The sequence below is a fragment of the Geotrypetes seraphini genome, chromosome 2 (genome assembly GCF_902459505.1).
Source record: "Geotrypetes seraphini chromosome 2, aGeoSer1.1, whole genome shotgun sequence".
NCBI lineage: Eukaryota > Metazoa > Chordata > Amphibia > Gymnophiona > Dermophiidae > Geotrypetes > Geotrypetes seraphini.
In genome coordinates, this window is record NC_047085.1 from 526,774,828 (window position 1) to 526,800,120 (window position 25,293).

The 25,293-nt window shown below is 44.9% G+C and overlaps 1 protein-coding gene across 1 annotated transcript; it reads right to left on the reverse strand.

Moving 5' to 3' along the window:
- Positions 1 to 3,856: 3,856 nt before the first annotated feature.
- LOC117354774 (zinc finger protein 585A-like) lies at positions 3,857 to 24,692 on the reverse strand. Its single transcript, XM_033932736.1, has 2 exons — positions 24,559 to 24,692; positions 3,857 to 11,317 (listed from the first exon to the last, which is right to left on the reverse strand). The coding sequence occupies exon 2, from the start codon at positions 11,304 to 11,306 to the stop codon at positions 7,308 to 7,310; it is 3,999 nt and encodes a 1,332-aa protein (XP_033788627.1). The 5' UTR covers positions 11,307 to 11,317; positions 24,559 to 24,692; the 3' UTR covers positions 3,857 to 7,307.
- Between the last annotated feature and the right edge of the window lie 601 nt (positions 24,693 to 25,293).

Genomic DNA, 25,293 nt, shown 5'->3' on the forward strand with positions numbered 1-25,293 from the left:
TTCTGGAGCCATATGGTAACTCTAGCTATGTGCAGTCGCCACTGCTTACAGTGCTGGTGCTGGTTGGTAATCTCTGAGTATATCAAAATCTGCAATAGATGGTTTGGAAAACATGAGCAATCGATCCACTTGTACCCATTCTACTCTACTCAGGATTTTGTAGACTTCAATCCTATCTCCCCTCAGCCGTCTCTTTTCCAAGCTGAAGAGCCCTAACTGCGGGGAAAGGGGTGGTGTGGGGGGACAGAGTGGGATGGAGACAAACTTTGTCCCTGTGTCAAAACTCAAGCGTAGTATCAATATGTAAAAGCATAACACATCTTGGACAACTGAATTCAATGAGTTTTTATAAAAATGCAGATGTTTTTCAGTTTAATGGCATCATTTGTGTTTTGTCTGCCATCTGCAACATCCTTCCATCATGTGCCCAGCTGCTCAAGCATGTTACTGTGACAAATTCATCCATCATTGCTGGCTTAAAGGAGCATTTCCAACATGAAAGATGATCCAGTTACCTTCCCAGATGATGTAAAAACACGGGCAAATGAATCTTTGGGAAGGTTGTACCAAAACCAGATAGAAACGGAAGACTCTTTTTGTGATTTATAAACAATTGTACAGAATATTGTCCCTTTTTATGCTTTAATAAAAAAAAGATTTAAATATAAAATCATAAATGTTTGAGGCTTGTGCAAATGAGGAGAGTCTGCAGGGATAGGTACAAACTTTGTCTCCATGACATTCTCTAATATAGAACTAATGGCTAAATGCAAAAAAACCACGGTCGTTAAGATCGTGCGGGTCGCTGTGGGCTGATTTTATGGCCGATTTCCAAACAGTGATCCATGCTCAAAAGGCTTCCCATGCAAATGAGTTGAATCGGATGTCTACCCTCATTCCACCCCACCAGTCATTGGAAAACCAACTCAACACATGCACAGAGAATCCCAAATGGCTGAGCTGCAGAGGAAGCCCCGAAGCAGCCTCCTGCCACTCAGCTGTTCAGGCAGGAAGCCTATTTTTTTTTTTTTTTTTTAACGGGCACAGATGTTACAGATGTTAGACACAAAAAATAATCTGAGCCACCTCCCTGATGACCCCCAGAACCAAAATAGAGGCAGGAAGGATGCCAGCTCCCTCCTGCTGCCATGAAACCCCTTCCCTGTGCCAGCTGAACTGCCCACCCTGCACTTCAATTAAAATCAACAGGAAGGATGCCCACTCCCCCAGCCCTCCTCACCCCCAAACCTCTCCTGTACCTGTTCATAAAATAGACAGCAGGAGGTATGCCAAATCCCTCCTGCTCACAGGCCCGCCACTCCAAAATGGCAGACCTTCCCCCTTCCCAGTGTATCCTGGGATACACAGGGAGGGGCCTTTGGCCCTAATTGGTTCAGTCACCTAAGGACCCTCTACTATGTCTAGACCTGATTCAGTTCTGGCATGCAATGTTAGGCCATCGATGATGTTTATGTGCTAGAATTGGAGAATGTATGACTGAACAGAAAACCAAGCGGTAAGCCATTTTGTGCACTGGGTTGGCAAATTTGATCAGTTGTTACACCAGTTAAACTGGTTTAGCAATAACTGGAGACTTTGGTGCATCCAGATCCAAGCTTCTCCTGAACAGATTATGGCTTGGTAGGGCTGTATTGACACATGAGTTGCAATTAAACACAGGGATGGGGAGGTGGAGAAGTTACCCCTAAGTCTTGGGGGGAGGGGGAGAGTGTTACCCTCTGAGGATATGAAAGGAGATGCACTGTCGGGTGCAATGACACTTCACCACCTCCTCTCACCCCCGAAAGACACTCCCTCACACAGCCTGCTTCTGACTTCTAAAACTCATGGCCTTTTTCTCAAATCCCAAACAATCCCCCCAAACACAACCTCCATCTCAATTTCCCACACTCACAGCCTCATCCTTATACCCCGAAACTTACAGTAGCCTTCCCATCCCCAAGCCTTCTCCTCACCACAAACTTCACATACCTCCAAACTCACAGCCTCCTCCCCACCCCCCAAAACACAGCCTACTCGTTCTCACACAACTCCAAGCTCACAGCCTCCTTGATAAAATAGCACCTCCGTCCTCTAAAACTAGATACCCCCTTATCAAACGGCCTTCCTAATGGCCTGTGATAAGTTACACTCTTAACACACATGTACTAGTTTGGTATGATGGGAGCAACATATGGAGCCCATGATAAGGTCAAGCCCTTCTATTTCTATGGGTTGGACCAGTCGTGAAAAATGCAATGCACCTGGCAAAGACATCACAATCTACAAACACAAGCCCAATAAAATAAGAGGTTTCCTGGATGTCAGCCAGTTGAAGAAAGAGATCTCCAGAAGGACATGCCATTGAGAAGAAGACCCCCAGCCGAGAGTGGCACGGAGCAGATCATCTCTTGGCTGCAGTGAGGAGTGAGGTAAATCAGATCACAGAACTCATTGATGACCTTCCGGAAAGCGGTAAAGACCATCCTCTTCAACTAAAATTACAACTTCACCCCCCTTAAACTCCCCCTTCCTTCTACCCTCTCTTCTCCTTTCTGAACCTCTACTTAAACTGCCATATAGTCTTTGTATATAGTCTGTGAATGTTTGCTTGTAGGCCATTTTGAGCTACTGGGAGGACGGGATAAAAATCGAAATAAAGGTAATAGTATGAGTTAGAAGCAAAGTTAGGAAAGCAGGGCGTAGGACGAAAGATATTGAGGATTACGATGGCTTTAAAATTTGCCTTATGGAATATCTGTGTGAGAATGAATGGAATCAATGCTATAGGGAACAGGTTACTCAGGCTTTAAATAGACCAAAAGAATTAGTTACTTGATTAATGGTACGAAGGTTCAGTTGATTACCATGATTTAGATGTGGAGAACATAAGAACTGCCGCTGCTGGGTCAGACCGGTGGTCCATCACGCGGCGGCCCTCTGGTCAAAGACTGAGACTATCCCTACCTGAGTACGTTATGGTTCAGCAGGAACTTGTCTAACTTTGTCTTGAATCCTTGGAGGGTGTTTTTCCCTATGACAGAAGTACGCACAGTTTCTAGTGGAAAGAATGGGAGGCGCACAACAATTTTTCGCTGATTGTGGAAAATGAGAAATGGTCCAAGTTTGATAGAGTAGATGAAACTGAGGTTCATAAAGTTATTTATGATTGTACACCAACCCGTGCAATACAAGATCCTTGTTCCTCAACAATTATTAGACAAATGGTTAATAAGGTGACCCCTGTAATTACTAAAATTGTAAATAAATCACTTGAAGATGGAATTTTTCCAGGGGTTTGCAAACAATCTACCATTAGAGCAGTTTTGTAGCAGAAAATCCTGGAAATAAGTGTTATGAAAAATGTCCGACCAATTTCTATTGTACCATTATATAAGCTGTAGATATGATTTCGGATGATTGTTTGTGTGTCTGTTTTATCAGGTTTTTACAAAATGATGTAAACCATTTAGGGCTCTTTTTACGAAGGCGCCTTAGGGCCTTAACATGTGGAATAGCGCGTGCTAATCCGGTGCGTGCGCTAAAAACACTAATGCACCTTCGTAAAAGAAAATGTTAAAATAAATAAATATGTGGGAACGCACTGTATCTTTAATAAGGTGGGGATACCCTGTACCCTTTACTGTGTGACTTCATTCCATTGTTTGTGAGCTACCTAGTTTGTAGGTCTCGCAGTTTCCTACTTCAGGCATTAGTTAACTGATATCCTAGTGCCCCCATTTAACTAATCTTCTTATGTAATATTTTCTGTTTTTGTATGTCTAGTCCACTTTGGGTCCCAGGTTCAGACCTCAGAGGCAGTGATAAGTAAATTAACAAGACAAGAAACTGGTGGTACAGAAAAAGTATATTCTAAAGGAATAGGCATTTTCAAATGTTGAACAGTCTTGGATCCCGACATTCATGACAGAGACTGAATATCGAGATAGTTAAAGTACAATATACCAGGAATTCTTAAGATAACAGAGGCCATTTATTGAATTCAATCTTACCATCTACATAAAAAGATATAAGTCCTTTTGAATCCTTTTGGGTTCCCTGAGGAAGATATGAAAATGTGGTCCGCGTCGGGACCCTCTGAACTTTGTTGGAGATAAGTGGCTTTTATCTTTTTTGATTTCCTGGCCTTTATTAGAGTTATCCAGTCGTAAAAATGACAATGAATCACAATGAAGCTCCTCGATGGGGACAAGTTCCCCACACAGCTTCATGTCTCTGAGCATATGTGAAACAGAATTATTGTTCATGTTATTAATAGCTTGACTTTGAAGTTAGTACGGAGGAAGGGTTTTATCTTATGACCATTCACTCACACCCTTGATTTTATTTGAAGTGGATTGTAAACCCTGACACTTTTGGATTTGACATAGAGCATGAATTGGATTTAGAGTTGCTTCAATGTGTCTATAAGGAAAATGTGGCTGTCTTGAGGAGGGGTGTATGAGAGAGCAAAGCGGAGAGGTATGTGTCTGAATGGTAGCTGTAGAGGTGTGAAAGGCTCAAGGAAGAATAGAGAAGAGGGCATGGGTTTGAAGCCTGTCTTTGTAGATTTGAGTTGATTCTAAAAATATGATCTTCCAGTATCTGTCTGTCCAGTCACCAAGTCCAAAATACTTTTGGTGGCCTTAAGTCCTGGTCTTAACATATTTTCCAGTATTTCTTCGTGTCAAAATTTGGTATTTGTTTGAAACAATGGCCCTTGATTGAGAAGGAACACCTGCCTTTATCATATCTTTTGAAAGTCCAGGGCTTTGCATGATACTCCCAAGTACTAGGCAAGAGGTCTTTTGTTAATCTTAGGGGTCATTTAGTCTACTCGCTGTGACATTCTAAGTAAAAGGTCTTTTGTTAAACTGAAGGGCCTCTGCCCATATATTACTATCTTCACTAATATTCTCAGGGTCAGATGGTTCTAATATAATATCCCAGAATCCTTTGCCTGCACTCAGGACATGCCACCACACTAATACTGACACAGATGGAGGCCGGGGCTGCTGTTTCCTTTCTTATCTCCCCATTACAAACTCATTCTGAGACGGGCATGGAGGTTAATATTCCCTCCCCCAGCTCATGTCTCCTCCGAGATCTAACACTTGTCATGACTCAGAATGATCTGAATCTGCTTTCCCTTCCCCTCCCATCTTTATCCTCCCCTTCTTCATCATCTTTATCATCTCTCCCAGACATTGCCACCTGCCTTCCATTCCATTCTCTTTACCTCCCACAGGTCATTACTTCCCTCCCCCACAACCATGTCCTTCACCCCCCTCCCCTCCACCATTTGAGAGATGGAGAGGGAGGTGTATACTGTTCCTTTCCTCTCCCAACAGGACACCCCATCTTAGTCTTCCCTTCCACCTCTAACATTTCCCATTTCCTTGGTTTTTCCTTTCCCTTCCCTGCTTCCTCTTAGCCATCCTTCAGGGTAGCATTTTAGGTCAGCATAAAGACTGTTAAACACTCAGGCTCCGATATTTGGAGGGAGGCCGGCTAACTCCCATGGTTGGTGCTGAGCCTGGGCTGTTTCCAGAGACCAGCATTAAATATCCAGGTTTTTATTGGGGGGGAGGCCACTAAAAAGTTAGACAGCGTAAAACAACTAATTTTTTTAGCTGCCAGAGATAAACCAGCTATTTAAGTGGCGTATCTTAGGCTTTAAACTTAGCTGTCTAGTCTAAATAGCCATGGCTAGATTTCAAGATGTAGCTGCTAACTGGGATATTCCCTCAGCTTTCTTCTAGTTTTTCTAAGGGATTTGTGCTATCCCTGGATTTTGTGGGCAGGGAACAGGGAGTAAACTTTTCATGCTTCATTCCTGCTTCCTGAACTCCTCCCTTCAACCTTTGCAGTGAGTAGAAGTTGTCAGAATTTTATTTCTACAGAAATTTCTGGTAAGCATCTTACAGCAAGAAGAAAAGACATTTATCACTGTACATGTGGATTCATGGCAATCACTACCACATCAAGAGATGGCAGCAGTGGGTGAGGTGGCATTTCTAGAGAGCCAAAGCATGGACAAGTTCTCCAGGGTGATTAAGGGGATGCCCTAGTTGCCACCAACATAACTTTTCTGTTGAGGCTCAGAGCTGGTTTCTTGAACACACCACATTTGGGAGAGACAACAGTTACCACACAGGGAAAGGGTAGATGCCACCTGCATCTGGCAGCTTGTAGGGCTCTTCCTACATTCAGTACATTAAAAATGTTTCTCTCTAGGGGGTATTTGCTGATAGTGGGTTTTATTTGTTCTCTCCTGACGCTGTTATTAGGGTGGCAGAGGCATTATGGGAAATGTTACAGGCGACTTCCTATCCTGGAAGTAGGCTATGGCTTCCCCCTTGGGGCAGCAGGAGGATGTGGGTGGCCCATCACACATGAGTTCTCTGGTGTGCATTGCAACAAGAGTCCCCTTACGATTGAAGCTTCTGCCACAGTCACCAGTGTGAATTCTCTGGTGATTTATAAGGTTGCGTTTTCCCACACTCATTACACGTGTGTGCAGTCGCTGGTGTTTAAGAAGATATTGCTTCTGAATAAAGCATTTCCCACACTCCATACACAGGAATGGCCTCTTTCCAGTGTGAATGCAAAGCTGTTTTTGCGGTTAACGCTTTTTTCACACACTGCACAGTGGTAAAGTCTCTTTTCTGCACCTGTCTTCTGCTCAAGTGAAATTTGTGTGGTGTTACAAAGGCCACTTCCAACCCGTATAACGCAGTGGGATTCTTTTCTTCCCGTTCCTTGCTGTGTGGGATCAAATGTTCATTTTCAGAAGAGGAATTCAGCACCTTTTTTACTCTGTGGATCTTCTGATGTGCCACGAGACACTTTGCGACTGAAGCCCTTCCCACACTCTGCACATTTGTATGGTTTTTCCCCTGTGTGGATTCTCTTGTGCATTACAAGGTTGAACTTCAAGCTGAAGCTTTTCCTACACTCAACACAACACATGAAAAGGGTCTCTCGCCCGTGGGCAGTCTCTGGTGCTTTATAAGATGTTGCTTTTGAAGGAATCTCTTCCCACACTCCGTACAGGCAAATGGTCCCTCATGACTGTGCACTCTCTGGTGTTTTCGAAGGTGCTTTTTTTGTTGACAGATACTTTTTCCGCATTCAAAACAAGTAAATGTTGTCTCTCTGAAGTGGAGTTGTTGATGGTTTATAAGGCTTCATTGGTAGTTGAAGGTCTTCCCACATTAGGGACAGCTGTATGCTTTCAGTTCTAAAAAAATCTTTAGTTGGCATCAGTAGCTTTTGGGGTTTAAAAAATCCATTTCCAATCTGTGTTACGCTATGGCTTTCTCTTCTGTCTGTGCTTTACTATGGAGAAGAAGCCCTTCTCCATTGACTAAAGAATCCACGCATGGCTCCTGCCTTATGTGGATCCTATGATGGGTCACCAGAGATGCCTTTCGACTGAAATCCTTCCCACACTCCGGGCACTTGTAAGGTTTCTCCCCTGTGTGGACTCTCTTGTGCGTTACAAGGTTATGTTTCAAGCTGAAGCTTTTCCCACACTCAGCACATGAAAAGGGTCTCTCGCCCGTGTGCAGCCTCTGGTGCTTTATAAGATGTTGCTTTTGAATGAACCTCTTCCCACACTCTGTGCAGGGAAATGGTCTCTCACGGTTATGCGCTCTCTGGTGTTTTGCTAGATGAAGCTTTTGGCTGAAACTCTTTCCGCAATCCATACAACTAAATGATGTCTTCCCCGTGTGGAGCGTTTGATGGCTGATAAGGCTTCGCTGGTAATTGAAGGTCTTCCCACATTCAGTACAGGCATATAGTCTTTCTCCCAAAATTGCTCTTTGCTGTTTTAGGAGTTTCTTGGGATTAAAAAACCCATTCCCAATTTGGGTTAGTGCTATGGGTTTCTCTTCTGGCTCGGGTTCACCTGGTGAGACCAAAGGCTCCATCTGGCATAGGTTAATTGTGAATGTTTTTGGTCTGGTGTGGATTCTTTCATGGGCTCGGAGCGTTCCCTTACGATTGAAGCTTCTCTCACATTTAGCACATTTATAAGGTTTCTCTCCCGTGTGGATTCTCTTGTGTGTTACAAGGTTGTGCTTCAGGCTGAAACTTTTCCCACACTCATTACAGACGAAGGGTCTCTCCCCTGTATGTAACCTCTGATGCTTGATAAGATGTTGCTTCTGAATGAAACTCTTCCCACATTCAGTGCATTTAAATGGTCTTTCTCCAGTGTGTATTCGAAGGTGGTGTATAAGTCTGTGTTTATGATTGAAACTCTTTCCACAAATTACACAGCTGTATCCACACCTGTCTGAGATTACAGGATGAGATTCCTGTTCAAGCTGAAGGTTTTCCATATTCCTGTCTGTAGACCCTGGAAACACTTCCTTTTGATATAGTAGAGTTGACTCAGGATGAAACTTCTTCTTTCTTAGGAGACAAGTAATGGAGTTCTCTTCTTTTAAGACAAAATCATTCTTTGGCCTAAAGGTCTCTGTGAACATCCTTTCTTTTGTGTGAGTTTTTAGATGGGTCATTGAAATTTCCTTCTGGCTAAAGCCTTTTCCATTTTCAGTACAGTGCGATGGTTTTTCTCTGTTGTGGATTTTCTGGTGGGTTACAAGGTTACGCTTTAAACTGAAGCATTTCCCACAATCAGCACACACAAAGGGTTTCTCTCCCAGATGCATTTTCTGGTGCTTATTGAGACGTTGCTTTTGTTTGAAGCTCTTTTCACATTCAGGGCAGGGAATTGGTCTCTCTTCTTTGTGAACTTGGCAGTGGTTAATAAGACCTTGCTTGTGATTGAATGATTTCCCACATTCGGGATAATTATACAGGTTTACATCTGATACTGTTGTCTCTTCAGGGATTCTCTTCTTGCAAAGGGTTCTCAAAAATCTCATGGACGTGGGTGGGATTTCTTCTTGTTGGGCTGTTTGCTCTAAGAGGGATGGGTCCTTGGGTGCAACTGTTTTTTGTGTGTGAACCCACTGGTGTGCCAAAAGAGTCTCTTTGCGACTGAAACCCTTCCCACACTCCGGGCACTTGTAAGGTTTCTCCCCTGTGTGGACTCTCTTGTGCGTTACAAGATTGTGCTTCAAGCTGAAGCTTTTCCCACACTCAGCACATGAAAAGGGTCTCTCGCCCGTGTGCAGCCTCTGGTGCTTTATAAGATGTTGCTTTTGAATGAACCTCTTCCCACACTCTGTGCAGGGAAATGGTCTCTCACGGTTATGCGCTCTCTGGTGTTTTGCTAGATGAAGCTTTTGGCTGAAACTCTTTCCGCAATCCATACAACTAAATGATGTCTTCCCCGTGTGGAGCGTTTGATGGCTGATAAGGCTTCGCTGGTAGTTGAAGGTCTTCCCACATTCAGTACAGGCATATAGTCTTTCTCCCAAAATTGCTCTTTGCTGTGTTAGGAGTTTTTTGGGATTAAAAAACCCATTCCCAATTTGGGTTAGTGCTATGGGTTTCTCTTCTGGCTCGGGTTCATCTGGTGAGACCAGATGCTCCATGTGGCAGAGGGTAATTGAGAACGTTTTCGGTCTGGTGTGGATTCTTTCGTGGGCTCGGAGCGTTCCCTTACGATTGAAGCTTCTCTCACATTTAGCACATTTATAAGGTTTCTCTCCTGTGTGGATTCTCTTGTGTGTTACAAGGTTGTGCTTCAGGCTGAAACTTTTCCCACACTCATTACAGACGAAGGGTCTCTCCCCTGTATGTAACCTCTGATGCTTGATAAGATGTTGCTTCTGAATGAAACTCTTCCCACATTCAGTGCATTTAAATGGTCTTTCTCCAGTGTGTATTCGAAGGTGGTTTATGAGGCCATATTTATGTCTGAAATTCTTTCCACAAACTGCACAGCAGTAACCAGGCCTGCCTGAGATGTCCTTTTCTGGTGCAAGAGGTCCTTCAGTGTGAACGTCCTCCACCCTCACCTTCAAATGGGATTCCTCTTCTTTCACTGGAAGTATTTCATGTTCCATTTTAATGTCTGGAAGCTCCGGAAGAGTTTCCTGGTGGACTATCTGAGGAACCTGAATATTTTCTTCTCCAAAGACTGTGAATGCTGGAAGAGATGAATGTTCAGATAGAAGGTCTACCCCACTTTCCATTTTAACATCTATAACTTCCTGAAGAACTTTCTGCTCTGCTATTAGGGATATTTTCTGATGAGGGTTATCTATACTCATATGTATAGGCCCTGGAAACATCTGTTGGGATTCATGGTGAAAGCTCTTCTTACCTTGGGAATATGTAATGGGGTTCTCATCTTCTTGTGCCTCCTGTTTTAAGACAGAATCATCATTTGAGCTGAAGGTCTCTGTGATCAACCTTTCCACCGTATGAGATCTTTGATGGGTCAGGAAAATTTCCTTCCGGCTAAAGCCTCTCCCACATTCAGTACAGTTAAAAGGTTTTTCTCCGGTGTGGATTTTTTGGTGGGTTATAAGATTGTGTTTTAAACTGAAGAGTTTCCCACATTCAGTGCACATGAAGGGTCGCTCTCCTGTGTGCACTCTCTGGTGCTTTGTTAGATGTTGCTTTTGGATGAAACTCTTCCCACATTCGGGACAGGGAAATGGTCTCTCTCCTGTGTGGATTCGATAGTGGTTAACGAAACTCTGCTTGTGATTGAAAGGCTTTCCACATTCTGGACAGCGATATGGTCTGACCCCAGTGACCGTCTTCTCCTCACGGAACTTTTCCACATCAATTATTAACTGTGGGCTCTCTTTAGGGGGGGCGGATTGCTTTAAGAGTGAAGGTTGCATGTGAATTCTCTGGTGGGTTAGGAGAGATTCTTTTCGACTGAAGCCTCTCCCACACTCTGTGCAATTATATGGCTTTTCCCCTGTGTGGATTCTCTTGTGTGTTGCAAGGTTGTGCTTCAGGCTGAAACTCTTCCCACACTCCGTACAGGAGAAGGGTCTTTCTCCAGTGTGCAGGATCTGATGCTTCTTCAGATGCTGTTTCTGAATGAAGCTCTTCCCACACTGGCTACACATGTACGGCCTTTCTCCTGTATGGATTCTCTGGTGTTTCAATAGATTGTGTTTATGTGTGAAGGTTTTCCCACATGCAGTACAAATGAAAGGTCTCTCTTGATTCTCCTCAGGGCCCAAAGCACCCAAATTCAGCTCACCATTTGAGCCATCATCAACGTCCTCTATCTTGCACTGAATCCAATCGTATTGGAGTCCTTCTGAAAACTGGGAATAGTCTTCTGACTCTCTTTCCGGCAGCATCTCTTGGGGTTCCACCTTTATGACTTGCATGCTTCTTGTGATGGCTGCATTCATGGTGCTCTGATCTGCAAAACGAAGAGAGACATTACATGTTAAGTACCACTGCTACTACCATTCTTCAAGCTTCGCCAGGTCATTCTTCATATTATTCACACCATGCGGCGTGTTTACTCTATTGCAGATTTTGGCATCATCCGCAAAGAGGCAAATCTTACCTGACAGCCCTTCAGCAATATTGTTTATAAAAATGTTAAAATGAACAGGTCCAAGAACAGAACCTTGAGGCACACCACTGGTAACATCCCTTTCCTCAGAGCGATCTCCATTGATCACTACCCTCTGTCGCCTTCCACTCAACCAGTTCTTGACCCATCCCAAGGGCACTCAGTTTATTTATTAGACATCTGTGTGGAACACTGTCAAAGGCTTTGCTAAAATCTAAATACACCACATCTAGCGCACATCCTCTACCCAATTCTCTGGTCACCCAGTCAAAGAAATAGGTCTTGTCAGACAAACTGATCAATTTCTAGTAAATCCATGTTGTCTCCCATCCTGTAATCAACAGAAACATCTGTGCATCATAAAATATGTTAATTTTAATACTAATGAGCTCTTTTTAATACATATCTATATAGACATGTGGAAGTGGGAAATGAATATGAATCCAAAAAAGGAAAAAACTCCACTTAAATCTAAAAGCACTATTCCAGCGGAAGAAAAAGGCCTCAAGGGTGCAGGCATAAAACTGGGGCTGTACTATCGCCCACCTGGTACGCCAGAAGGAGTCGGACACGACTTGGAAGCTGAACTGAGACAGGAATGCAGGACTGGAAGTGTAACAGTGATGGGGGACTTCAACTACCTGGGGATAGACTGGAGTACGGGTCACTCCAACTGCACTAGGGAGACAGGATTTGTAGAAGCTGTGAGGGACTGCTTCATGGAGCAACTAGTCAAAGAACCGACACGAGAGGGTGCTATTCTTGACCTCATCCTAAACGGATTAGGGGGGCCTGCAAGAGGGGTAGAAGTGGGAGGACCACAACGCAATCAGATTCACATTAGAAAGGGGGACACCCATAGTAAGGAGGACCGCAACAACTGCGCTCAACTTCAAGAAAGGGAACTATGTTGCTATGAGGGAAATGGTGGGGAGGAAGCTCAGAAACATCTTTAGGATGGAGACTGTAGGAAGCGCCTGGACCCTATTCAGGGACACCCTGCAGGAAGCACAGAGAATGTACGTCCCCAGTTTCAGGAAAGGCTGCAAGAACAAGCGGTCAAAGGACCTGGTTTGGATGTCAACTGAAGTAAAGAGGGCAATAAATGACAAAAAAGTATCCTTCCGGAGATGGAAAAAGGACCCAACGGAAGAAAATCACCAGGCGCACAGGAAATGCCAAAAGGAATGCCACCGAGAGGTTAGAAAAGCAAAAGGGAAATATGAAGAGGGGCTGGCCAGGGAGGCGAAAAACTTCAAGGCATTCTTCAGTTACGTAAAGGGGAAGCGACCAGCGAGAGAGGAGGTGGGGCCGTTGGACGATGGGGATAGGAAGGGAGTGATTAAGGAGGATAAAGAGGTAGCTGAGAGGTTGAACACGTTCTTCTCGTCGGTCTTCACGAGAGAAGACACATCTAATATACCGGACTCAGAGGAGCTCATGAGTGGGGAACAGGCCATAAAATTGGAGCACATAGAGGTAAGAAAGGAGGATGTCCTTAAACAGATAGACAGGTTAAAATGCGGCAAATCACCGGGCCCAGACGTGATCCACCCAAGGGTTCTGAAGGAACTAAGACAAGAAATAGCGGGCAAAAACCAGCATGTTTGCAACCTGCAGCATGTTTGAAAACTGGAGAGGTACCAGAGGACTGGAAATTGGCGAATGTCACACCTATCTTCAAGAAGGGATCGAGGGGTGACCCCGGGAACTACAGGCCGGTGAGCCTGACTTCAATTATAGGGAAGATGGTGGAAGCTATGATCAAGGACGGCATTTGCGAGCACATCGAGAGAAATGGCCTACTGAGAACAAGCCAGCACGGATTCTGTAAGGGAAGGTCGTGCCTAACGAACCTTCTGTACTTCTTTGAGGGAATAAGCAGTCGGGTGGACAATGGGGAACCCATAGACATCATTTACCTCGATTTTCAAAAGGCTTTCGACAAGGTGCCACATGAAAGGCTGCTTAGGAAGCTGTGGAACCACAGGGTGGGAGGGGATGTGCACAGATGGATCAAGCACTGGTTGTCGGGTAGACTGCAGAGGGTCGGAGTAAAGGGCCAATATTCTGACTGGCGGGGAGTCACGAGCGGTGTGCCACAGGGATCGGTGCTGGGGCCGTTACTCTTCAACATATTTATCAATGACCTGGAAAAGGAGGCAAAGTGTGAGGTTATAAAATTTGCAGACGATACCAAACTTTGCGGCAGAGTTAGGTCCAGGGAGGAGTGTGAGGACCTGCAAAGGGACCTGGACAAACTGTGCAATGTAGTGGGCAGAGTAACTGTGCCTGATACTATGACGCAGGACCTACTTTTACTGGAAAAATGGTCTAATATTTGGCAACTGAGTTTTAATGCCAAAAAGTGCAAGGTTATGTACCTTGGTAGTGGAAACCCATGTAGAACTTACACCCTAAATGGTGAGACCTTAGCAAGAACTGTTGCAGAACGGGACCTGGGAATAATCATTAGTGAAGATATGAAGACTGCCAATCAAGTGGAGAAAGCTTCATCCAAGGCTAGACAAATGCTGGGTTGCATCCAAAGAAGTTTCAGCCGAAAGCCTGAAGTTATAATGCCGTTGTACAAGTCCATGGTGAGACCCCATCTGGAATATTGTGTTCAATTTTGGAGGCCACACTATCGAAAGGATGTGCTGAGAATGGAATCGGTTCAGCGAATGGCCACTAGGATGGTCTCAGGACTCAAGGATCTCCCATATGAAGAACGCCTAGGTAAGTTGCAGCTATACAGTCTTGAGGAATGCAGAGCGAGGGGTGACATGATAGAGACGTTCAAATATGTTACAGGCCGTATTGAGGTAGAATAAGACATCTTTTTCCTCACAGGACCTACGACTACAAAAGGGCATCCGTTAAAAATCAAGGGTGGGAGATTTCATGGTGACATCAGGAAGTATTTCTTCACCGAAAGGGTGGTTGATCGTTGGAACAAACATGTGGGGTCACTTCAAGGGAGTGTTTAGGGGGGAGGGTTATTCGAGTGGGCAGACTTGTTGGGCCGATGGCCCTTTTCTGGCCTCATACTCTATATTTCTATGTTTCTATGCTACTGTTCCTCCTGGAAGGGAGGGGAAAACTATGGACAAGTTTGGACGTTGTCTTTACCAAAATGCTATGATGTCCTCCAAAGTCTTTAATTATAATTGTATCTTCGTTACTTATTTCAAGTTCCTCATTGATCTTCTTCCCAGATTTCTCAATCACCTGGATACACAGAAGCACTTTGAATTCCAAGAAGTTATTGCTACTCTGTTACAACTCAGATTGCATCTTCTACAGTCATCTTATGATGCCTTTGAATTGTCAGCCAGGGCCACTGCTTTCTCTGTAGCAATGCGCCGCTTAGACTGGCTTCGCACCATTGACATGGACCCTAATCTTCAGGACCGCCTGGCTAACATCCCTTGTTCAGGCAATGACTTCTTTGATGAATCCATAAAGGCAGCCACTAAGAAATTATCTGAACATGAAAAATCTTTTGCTTCCATTGTCAGACCAAAGACTAAGCCAGCTCCTATGAAACCTTCACGCCCTCCTCCAATTTTACAGAGGCGTTATGTTCCGAGCGCGGCTTCTTACAATCGAGCGCCTCCCAAGAAACAACAGCAACAAAAGCAACAGAAACCTCAGCCTTCTGCTGCACCTAAGGCTGCACAGTCTTTTTGACTGTCTAAAACAGAGCATAGCCTCCATTGTTCTGTCTCTGTCCTCTCTTCCCCCCCATAGGAGGTCGCCTCCATCATTTTTATCACCGATGGGAGACCATTACATCCGACCTCTGGGTGCTGTCAATCATCAGGGAAGAATACTCTCTTCATTTCACTCAGGTTCCACCAGAGCTTCCTCCAAGAGTTCCTCCTTCCAGTCCATCCCAGACCACCCTTCTTCTTCAGGAAGCTCAAGCTCTGCTTCATCTCTGTGCCATCAAACCAGTTCCTTTGGAACAGCAGAACAGGGGTTTTTACTCCCGTTACTTCCTAGTTCTGAAGAAGACGGGCGATCTGCGACTCATTCTGGATCTCAGGGCTCTCAACAAATTTTTAGTCAAAGAAAAATTTTGCATGTTATCCCTAGCGTCTCTATACCCCCTTCTAGATCATAACGATTGGTTATGTTCTCTGGATCTCAAGGAGGCGTATACCCACATTCCCATTCATCCGGCCTTCCATCAATATCTCAGATTTTGGGTGGGGAATCTGCATTACCAATACAGAGTGCTACCCTTTGGCCTGGCTTCATCTCCCAGAGTGTTCACAAAGTACCTGGTGGTGGTAGCAGCAGCTCTCAGGAACCATGGTCTTCAGGTATTGTCCTACCTAGACGACTGGCTCATCAAAGATTCAACATCTCAGGGGGTTATTGTAGTGACCCAATGGACTACGTGGTTCCTACAAAGCTTGGGATTCAAAATCAACTTTCCCAAATCCCAACTTCAGCCCTCTCAGAATCTACAGTTCATCGGAGCTGTTCTGGATACTATCCAACTCAGAGCATTCCTTCCTCAACAACGTCTGGATGCTCTTCTTCAGCTCTGTCACAAAGTGTCTTCTCGCTCTTCACTCTGAGAGAGACAACAAACAGGGAGGGACAGGATCGCTCTCCCTTTGTCAAGAAGCTCTGAAGGTTTGGGACTGGGCAAACCTCCACAACACCTTCCTGAAAGCTGTACATCCAAGGGGCAAAAAACTGTTTGGCGGACAAATTGAGTCGTCTTCTGCAACCTCACGAATGGACACTCAATTCCTTGCCTCTTCATCACATTTTTTCGCAGTGGGGAACTCCTCAGAGCGATCTCTTTGCATCTCCCCACAACCACAAACTGCCTCAGTTCTGCTCCAGGATATATTCTCCTCATCGCCTCAAGGCAGATGCTTTTCTACTGGAATGGACGAATCTCTTCCTGTATGCATTCCCTCCATTCCATCTCATTCTCAAGACTCTTGTCAAGTTGAAGAATGATCATGCCACCATGATTCTGATAGCTCCTTGGTGGCCGAGACACCCTGGTACTCCCTTCTACTTCAACTCAGCAGCAGGGAGCCATATCTTCTACCAGTTTTTCAGTCTCTGCTTACACAGAGTCAAGGATCTCTACTTCATCCCAACTTGCAGTCTCTGCACCTGACAGCTTGGTACCTTTCAACATAACTCCTCTTCAGTTTTCTCAACCTGTAAGAGACATTTTAGAGGCTTCTAGAAAGCCTACCACTAGACAATGCTACCATCATAAATGGACTAGATTTTCTACGTGGTACATCTCTCATTAGATTATCTTTTGCACTTATCTACCTCTGGCCCCAAGTCTACATCTATCCGAGTTCATCTCAGTGCAATTGCTGCTTTCCATCAGCCTACTGAAGGGAAACCCCTCTCTGCTCATCTGGTGGTTTCCAGATTCATGAAAGGACTTTTTAATGTCAAACCTCCTCTCAAACCGCCTCCAGTGGTTTGGGATCTCAATGCTGTTCTTGCTCAATTGATGAAGCCTCCATTTGAACCAATGTCTACGGCTCATCTGAAGTATCTCACTTGGAAAGTGGTGTTTCTCATTGCCCTCACATCTGCTCGAAGAGTCAGTGAGCTGCAAGCTTTAGTTGCTGATCCACCTTTCACCGTGTTCCATCATGACAAGGTGGTCCTTCGGAATCCTAAATTCTTACCTAAAGTGGTTTCAGAATTTCATTTCAACCAATCAGCCACACAATCAATTGTTCTTCCAGTGCTTTTTTCCAAGGCCTCATTCTCATCCTGGAGAATCAGCTCTTCATACTCTGGACTGTAAACGTGCTTTAGCCTTCTACTTGGAACGCACGAAACCACACAGAACTGCTCCTCAACTTTTTGTCTCCTTCGATCCGAACATGTTGGGACATCCAGTCTCTAAGCATACCATCTCCAACTGGATGGCTGCTTGTATCTCTTTCTGCTATGCCCAGGTTGGATTACAACTACAGAGTCGAGTCACAGCCCACAAAGTCAGAGCAATGGCAGCTTCAGTGGCTTTCCTCAGATCCACACCTATTGAGGAAATTTGCAAAGCTGCTACCTGGTCCTCGGTTCATACTTTCACTTTTCACTATTGTTTGGATGTTTTCTCCAGACGGGATGGCCATTTTGGCCAGAGAGTATTACAAAATTTATTTTCCTAAGTTGCCAACGGTCCCACCATCCCATTCTGGTTAGCTTGGAGGTCACCCATATGTGAGAATAGGCTGCCTGCTTGTCCTGGGATAAAGCAGAGTTACTTACTGTAACATACCTGGCCACACAAGGTACCCACCCACCGACAGCCATCCACCTAGCAGATCACTTCAAAAATAAGATCACAAATATCAGAGCTGCATTCATAAACACACCCACCCATCTCGAAAAAATAATAACAAACCCAACAACTGATGAAGCCATCGTAGCAGACAGATGCTGGTCCAACTTCCCAATCCTACTTTGGTCGGATATGAACCGACTCTACAATAAATACAGCCATGCATCTAGTGAACTCAATAACTGCCCCACCTACCTGTTATCAAACGCCTCCACCACATTCAAAACCAACTTGATGCTATGGATTCAAACCACACTAACAGAAGGCCAATTCCCACAGGAATTAGGAGAGATTATAATCACCCCTATCATAAAAGATCACAAGGGCCCAATAGATAGCCCCTCCAACTACAGACCTATCGCCTCAATTCCAATGTATGTCAAAATAATAGAAGGCCTTGTTACACAACACCTCACAAACTACCTGGAAAAACATAACCTACTTCACCACACACAATCAGGTTTTCGAACCAACCATAGCACAGAAACACTTCTAATCTCACTCCTAGATATAGCCCGGCAACACATCAGTAAAGGAAAAAAGATGATACTAATACAACTTGACCTCTCTGCAGCATTTGACCTAGTTGACCACACCTTATTACTACAGATACTCGACGCCATAGGGATCTCAGGCAAGGTCTACAATTGGTTACAAGGGTTCCTCAAATCAAGAACCTATAGGGTAAAATACAATGATACCAAATCAGAGCCATGGGCAAATCCCTGCGGAGTACCACAAGGATCACCTCTCTCACCTACACTCTTCAACCTCTTTATCTCCTCCTTAGGAGCCACCTTAGATAAACTAAACGTCACATCCTTCAGCTACGCAGACGACATCACCATACTCCTCCCCTTCGACCCGTCAGAGCCCACCACCACAGAAAAGCTGGAAACAACCTTAGATACAGTAGAAAAATGGATGATGGATCACAAACTAAAACTAAACCCAGAAAAAACAAAATTCCTCCTGCTTGAAAAGGCCAAAACCCCTACCATCACAGAACTGATAATCAAAAACACCAAATACCCAATACAACTCGAACTAAAACTACTAGGAGTTACCATAGACAGATGTTGCACAATGCACTCCCAAATCAACAAGACGACACAGAAAGCCTTCCTAACTATGAGAAACCTACGCAAAATCAGAAAATTCTTCAACCAAACACAATTCAGACTAATAGTACAATCCTTAATACTAGGTCTACTGGACTATTGCAACTCCCTATATCTCCCTTGTCCAGCCTTTATGATAAAGCAACTCCAGACCATACAAAACACCGCCCTCAGACTAATCTACTCACTTAGAAAATATGATCACATAACAGCTGCCTTCTTAGACTCCCACTGGCTACCCTTACAAGCACGAATTCAATTCAAATTCTACTGCCTATTATTCAAAGCTTTACACGGCTCTTCCCCATCCTATCTAACCAACCGCTTAAACCAGATCTCCTCAAAAAGACACAGAAGAACCCCTAACCCTTTCACCTTCCCCCCTTTCAAGGGCACACATCGCAAGAAAATGTTCGATAACCTTCTGGCAACTCAAGCAGCAAAACTCAACCAATCTGTCACCAACCTGCTGACAACATCGGACGACTTCAAAACGTTCCGCAAAGAAATCAAAACCCTGCTCTTCAAAAAATTCATCCAAAAACCCTAACCCCCTTACCTACCACCAACTCACTTCACCAACCTCTCACCTTCATCCAGAAAATCCCAGTTACCCAAAAAAAAAAAAAAAAAAAAAAAAAAATTTTGCATCCTCACTGGAAAATGTCCAGTAATCTCCTCTGAAATGTTTACATCTCTGGAAATGTCCAGTCAATTCTTTTGTAATCCGCCTTGAACTGCAAGGTATAGGCGGAATAGAAATCCGTAATGTAATGTAATGTAATGTAGTTGTTATCTAGGGACAGCAGGCAACTATTCTCAAACCACCTGCCCTGGTTGGCTTCTCTGCTACCTATCTGAACTGAGGAGACTTGCCCTGTGCTAGGCGGGAAGGCACTCGCACATGTGTGGAGCGGCTGTCTCGAAACTTCTACGTTTCTACAAGCAAGTCTGCTTGCGAGGCTGTTTGCATCCAGGCTCCGTGGATGGGGTCACCCATATGTGAGAATAGCTGCCTGCTGTCCCTGGATAACAACCGTTATGGTTAAGTAACTGTGTTTTCTAGATTGTCAAACTGAGAGACTGGAAGGTCCATGAGCATCATTTGAAAAACTCAGAAACATGAAAGCAGAAAAAGGCCAAATAACCCATTCGCAGCATCCACTATCTCCTCCTCTCCCTAAGAGATTCAAGTTTTTCCAAGTTTATTTGAAAAGTTGATAAAATCGCTTTTTCAGAATTTTAAAGCCATGAACCGTAACATGGGGGAGACAAACAATTTATTAGGGAAACACTGACATACTTCAGAAAAGGTAGATGATAAGATGGGAGGAACTACAATCAATATATGAAAGAGAACGAATAAGGCCTTGCCTGCATTGAATGCTGGAGTCAAAGTAAACATGAAATGGTAATTTATTCAAATGCGTCCCTGAATAGGTGACTTTTTAATTTCCCTTTAAATTATCAAGGGGTTTTTTTTTCTCCCTTAAATGGGTCGATAATAAATTCCAAATTTGAGGGGCCTAGTCCAGGCTTTCTTGAATTCAGACCGTACTGGGCCAGACGAATGGTCCATCAAGCCCAGTAGCCCTTTCTCATGGTGGCCAATCCAGGTCCCTAGTACCTGGCCAAAACCCAAGGAGTAGCAACAGTCCATGCTACTGATCCAGGGCAAGCAGTGGCTTCTCAATAACAGACTATGGACTTTTCCTCCAGGAACTTGTCCAAACCTTTCCTAAAACCAGCTACGCTATCTGCTCTTACCACATCCTCTGGCAACACGTTCCAGAGCTTAACTATTCTCTGAGTGAAAAATGATTTCCTCCTATTGGTTTTAAAAGTATTTCCCTGTAACTTTGAGTGTCCCCTAAAGTATTTCGTTCAATTAGTCCTGAGCAATGTTTCCTCTAAGCCAGTGTTCTTCAACCTTTTTACACCTATGGACAGGCCAGGATTAACCAATAGGCCAAAAAGGCACGTGCCTAGGGCCCAAAATGGTCAGGGGGGCCCAAAGAAGGAAGGCATCAACATTGTTTTTTCCAAACAGCGATGGGACCCTCCTGCATTGATCAGCAACGCGGGCCCCCCCGATCGGCAACACGGGCCCCACCCCGATCGGCAACCCCCCCCCCAATCGACGGAAAGTAAGACAAGCAAGCAATGCGGGTAAGAAATGCAGCGGGAACTGTAATTGTGCAAGCGGTGCTGCTTGCCCAAAGCTTCCCTCTGACGCAGCTTCCTGTTTCCGCCTGGGTGGGGCAGGGGGCCCAGTGTACTTTTGTGCTTAGGGGCCCTCAACGAATTAATCCTGCCCTGCCTATGGACCGGCAGAAATAAAATAATTATTTTGTGGACCGGCATCGGTCCATGGACCGGCGGTTGAAGAACACTGGGCTAAGTCATGGGCCAGACCCGCCCATCTCTACCCAATCTCCACACCAGACTCCGCCCCCATAATAGTACTAATTGTAAAACTATTTTTTCCATTCATTTTTCATAGATACACACAATATAATTACATTAATAACACATAATGGTTAACCACAAAATTAAACTACACAAAGCACACTGACAGCAGATGTAAATTCTCAAAATTGACATAATTCAATCATTAAATTCAAAAATAAATCATTCCCCCTACCTTTGTTGTCTCCCTCCCTCCAGGCTATGCCTTACCTTCTGGCCTGCTCCCGCCTAGCCATTTTATGCCACCCCCGGTATTATCATTAGGCCGGCTCCCTCTTCCTCACTGATGCAGTGCACAAAGCTGCGGGCAGCAGCTCCTTGCACATCCCGCGCCTTATCTGGAAGCCTTCCCTCCGACATTGCAACGTCAGAGAGAAGGCTTCTGGTTCAGCAGGACGCGTGTAGGAGCCGCTGCCCATGGCTTTGTGCACTGAATCAGTGAGGAAGAGGGAGCCGGCTCGAAGATAACGCCGCACTGAGCTTACCGTGGACCGGCGGTTGAAGAACACTGCTCTAAGCTGCGCTGGAGCGTGGCCACACATGTCGCTTCAGAGCCCTGAACAGCAGCTCTTGACTGCCATGCACCAGGAGCAGCACTTCTCACCTCCCTCCTGCCTCCAGGATGTATCTTGGAGCAGGTCAAGCAGCTGCTCCCTGCAGTCCAGGTTTCATCCATCCTCCACCCCTGCGGGATCCATCTCTGCAGCTCTTTCATTCTTTGGGCAGCCAGCAGCGTGAATGAACACGCTGCCTTCAGTGGCTTGGAAGCTTTCCCTCTGCTCCTGCTTCCTGTCCTCCATAGACAGAAAGCTGTAGCAGAGGGAAAGCTTCCGGGCGTCGAAAGCAGTGTGTTCACTCATGCTGCCAGCTGCCTGAAGAATGAGAAAGTGGCTTCCTTACCGGATCCTGTGCAGGGGAGGAATGCAGAGGGGTCACTGGGGGGATCTCAGGAGGGGGTGCATTAGAGAAATGCTGGACCACAGGGACGGAGATTGAAAAAAAAGAAAGATTTCAGACCTCAAGGGCAAGGAGGGAAAGGAGAAGGAGAGGGCAGAAATGCTAGACCATGGTAGGGAATAGGAGAAAGAAGGAAGAAAAGGTGATAAGAGGAATGAAATAGAATATGTACAAATGGATCAATTTTTCACTCTGTCAAAAATTACAAAGATACTCGATGAAGTTACAGGGAAATACTTTTATAACCAATAGGAGGAAATCTTTTTTCACTCAGAGAATAGTTAAGCTCTGGAACATGTTGCCAGAGGATGTGGTAAGAGCAGATAGCGTAGCTGGTTTTAAGAAAGGTTTGGACAAGTTCCTGGAGGAAAAGTCCATAGTCTGTTATTGAGAAAGACATGGGGGAAGCCACTGCTTGTCCTGTATCGGTAACATGGACTATTGCTACTCCTTGGGTTTTGGCCAGGTACTAGAGACCTGGATTGGCCACTGAGTACGGGATACTGGGCTTGATGGATCATTGGTCTGACCCAATAAGGCTATTCTTATGTACTTTTGAGATACCAGACCAGAAGAATAATAATAATAATAACTTTGTTTTTATATACCGCAATACCACAAACAGTTCAGAGTGGTTTACAGAGGAAGAGACTGTATTACAAAAAACTTTGAAAATTACAGCAAGACACAGCACATATAAGTATACAAAATGTCATATTTAATCCAACACCTTGAACCTTTTCCGTGTCCCACCACGAAACCCTGCAGCAATGCAAACTATTGCCAAAACTAGTGAGCACTTATAAGATGAAGGAATGAGATATTTTGTGCATTCGTGAAGATTTAAGGGAGAAAAAGAGATGTTGAACTACTTGTTTTTCAACTTTTTTGGGCAAAGGCACACTTGTTTCATGAAAAAAATCACGAGGCACACCAACATTAGAAAATGTTAAAAAATTTAACTCTGTCGGCAGAGGCAACGCTTATGTTCTTATCACTCAGAGGGTGGTGGACACCTGGAACGTGCTTCCCGGAGAGGTAATAAGACAGAGTACAATTCTGGGGTTCAAAAAGGGACTGGATGACTTCCTGGAAGCGAAGGGGATAACAGGGAGGTTTACCATACAGGACATTGAGCGAATAGGGTATGGATATTTCAGGTTAGGTAGGGAACACTTTCAGGTCATGGACCTGGGGGGGCCGCCGCGGGAGCGGACTGCCGGGCACGATGGACCCCTGGTCTGACCCGGCAGAGGCAACGCTTATGTTCTTATGTACCTTGCCAAGCCACTATATGGCCTCTCATAATCAATCTCTGTTTTATCTAAATGTCCTGTCTTTGTTACGCCTTTATATTATATGTCTTATCATTGCCTTGTAAGTAACATCGCTGTAAATGTACAGTCTCTTCTTTTGTTAACCGCATTGAACTTCCATGGTATTGCGGTATACAAGAATAAAGTTATTATTATTATGTTGCTATGTTATGTTACTATGAAAGGAGAGATATACCAGAAGGGGGAAAGAGAAGGAGTTGGATTGCAGACACATTTATTTTTAAATATTTTCTTTAAAGTTCAACTTTTCAATTTTATATTATACTTTGACATCATTTTCAAAAATTGCTTGCTTGTCTTTGTGCCCGCCCCCCAGCCCAAATCAACTGCTACTCCGAATACATTATAACTTGCACAGCCGCTAACCTGGCTCAGAGGGAACATTGCTCCTGAGCCTTTCACCTTTAAACTTCCTCCTATGCCCTCTCATTCCGGAGCTTCCTTTCAAATGAAAGAGACTCGACTCATGCGCATTTACGCCATGTAGGTATTTAAATGTCTCTATCATATCTGCTCTATCGGGGGGAACGGAGAACAAAGGTTCATGGCATTTCTCATCCACCCACTTCATCCCTACTCTTGATTTTAAAGTGTGGAAGCAGGGACTACAACTCCCAGCATGCACTCTGATGAATACTAAACTGAGCAGAGCGTAGCATGGGGAGAGACACAGCACTGCTTAGAAGCTGACAGCACAAAAGGACCCTCGCCCATGCACAAAGGCTCAGCCCTGGGCTGTCTCATCTTCCCTCCCCCTCCCCTGAACATCCTGCATCTCAATCTGCAAAAAGGAGTCAAGGCTATGACACACATGGCTGCTCCTGCGAGGAGAGCACACAGGCCACTTACCTAAAGACAGCAGTCAGGCTATGGTTTAGCAGGGGGGTGGGTAGCAAGGATGCACAATACAGAACATGGCAGCTCTCCCCCAGCAGCAGAGCGGCACAGGCTCCTACTGACAATGTCTGCCCAATAATGGCTCCCAGCTCAGAGAGAGGCACCATGGGAGCTCTGGGACAGACCCAGAAATGGGAGGGAAAAGGAGACAGGCACTCTGGGTAAGGAGAGATGCCTTAGAGCTCTAAAAAGAGGGAAAGGGAGGGGGGTAGACAGGCAGACTGGGCACCGAATGCTCTGCCACAGCCATAAAAACTGAGAAAAGAGGGACAGGGAGGCTGCATACTGAAAACTCTGATAGTCCTTAAAAAGGGAGGAGGGGGGTTAGGCAGCTTGAGTACTAAAAGCTGTGGGATACCCTTAAAAAGTGGAAGGGGGGGTCAGGAAGACTAGATACTGAAAACTCTGTGATAGTCCTAAAAAGGGGGGAGGGAGTGGGGGGGAGACAGGTTCAGTAGTGAAAGCTGTGTGAAAGCCTTAAAAAGTGGAAGGGGGGACAGGGAGGCTGCATACTGAAAACTCTGATAGTCCTTAAAAAGGGAGGAGGGGGGTTAGGCAGCTTGAGTACTAAAAGCTGTGGGATACCCTTAAAAAGTGGAAGGGGGGGTCAGGAAGACTAGATACTGAAAACTCTGTGATAGTCCTAAAAAGGGGGGAGGGAGTGGGGGGGAGACAGGTTCAGTAGTG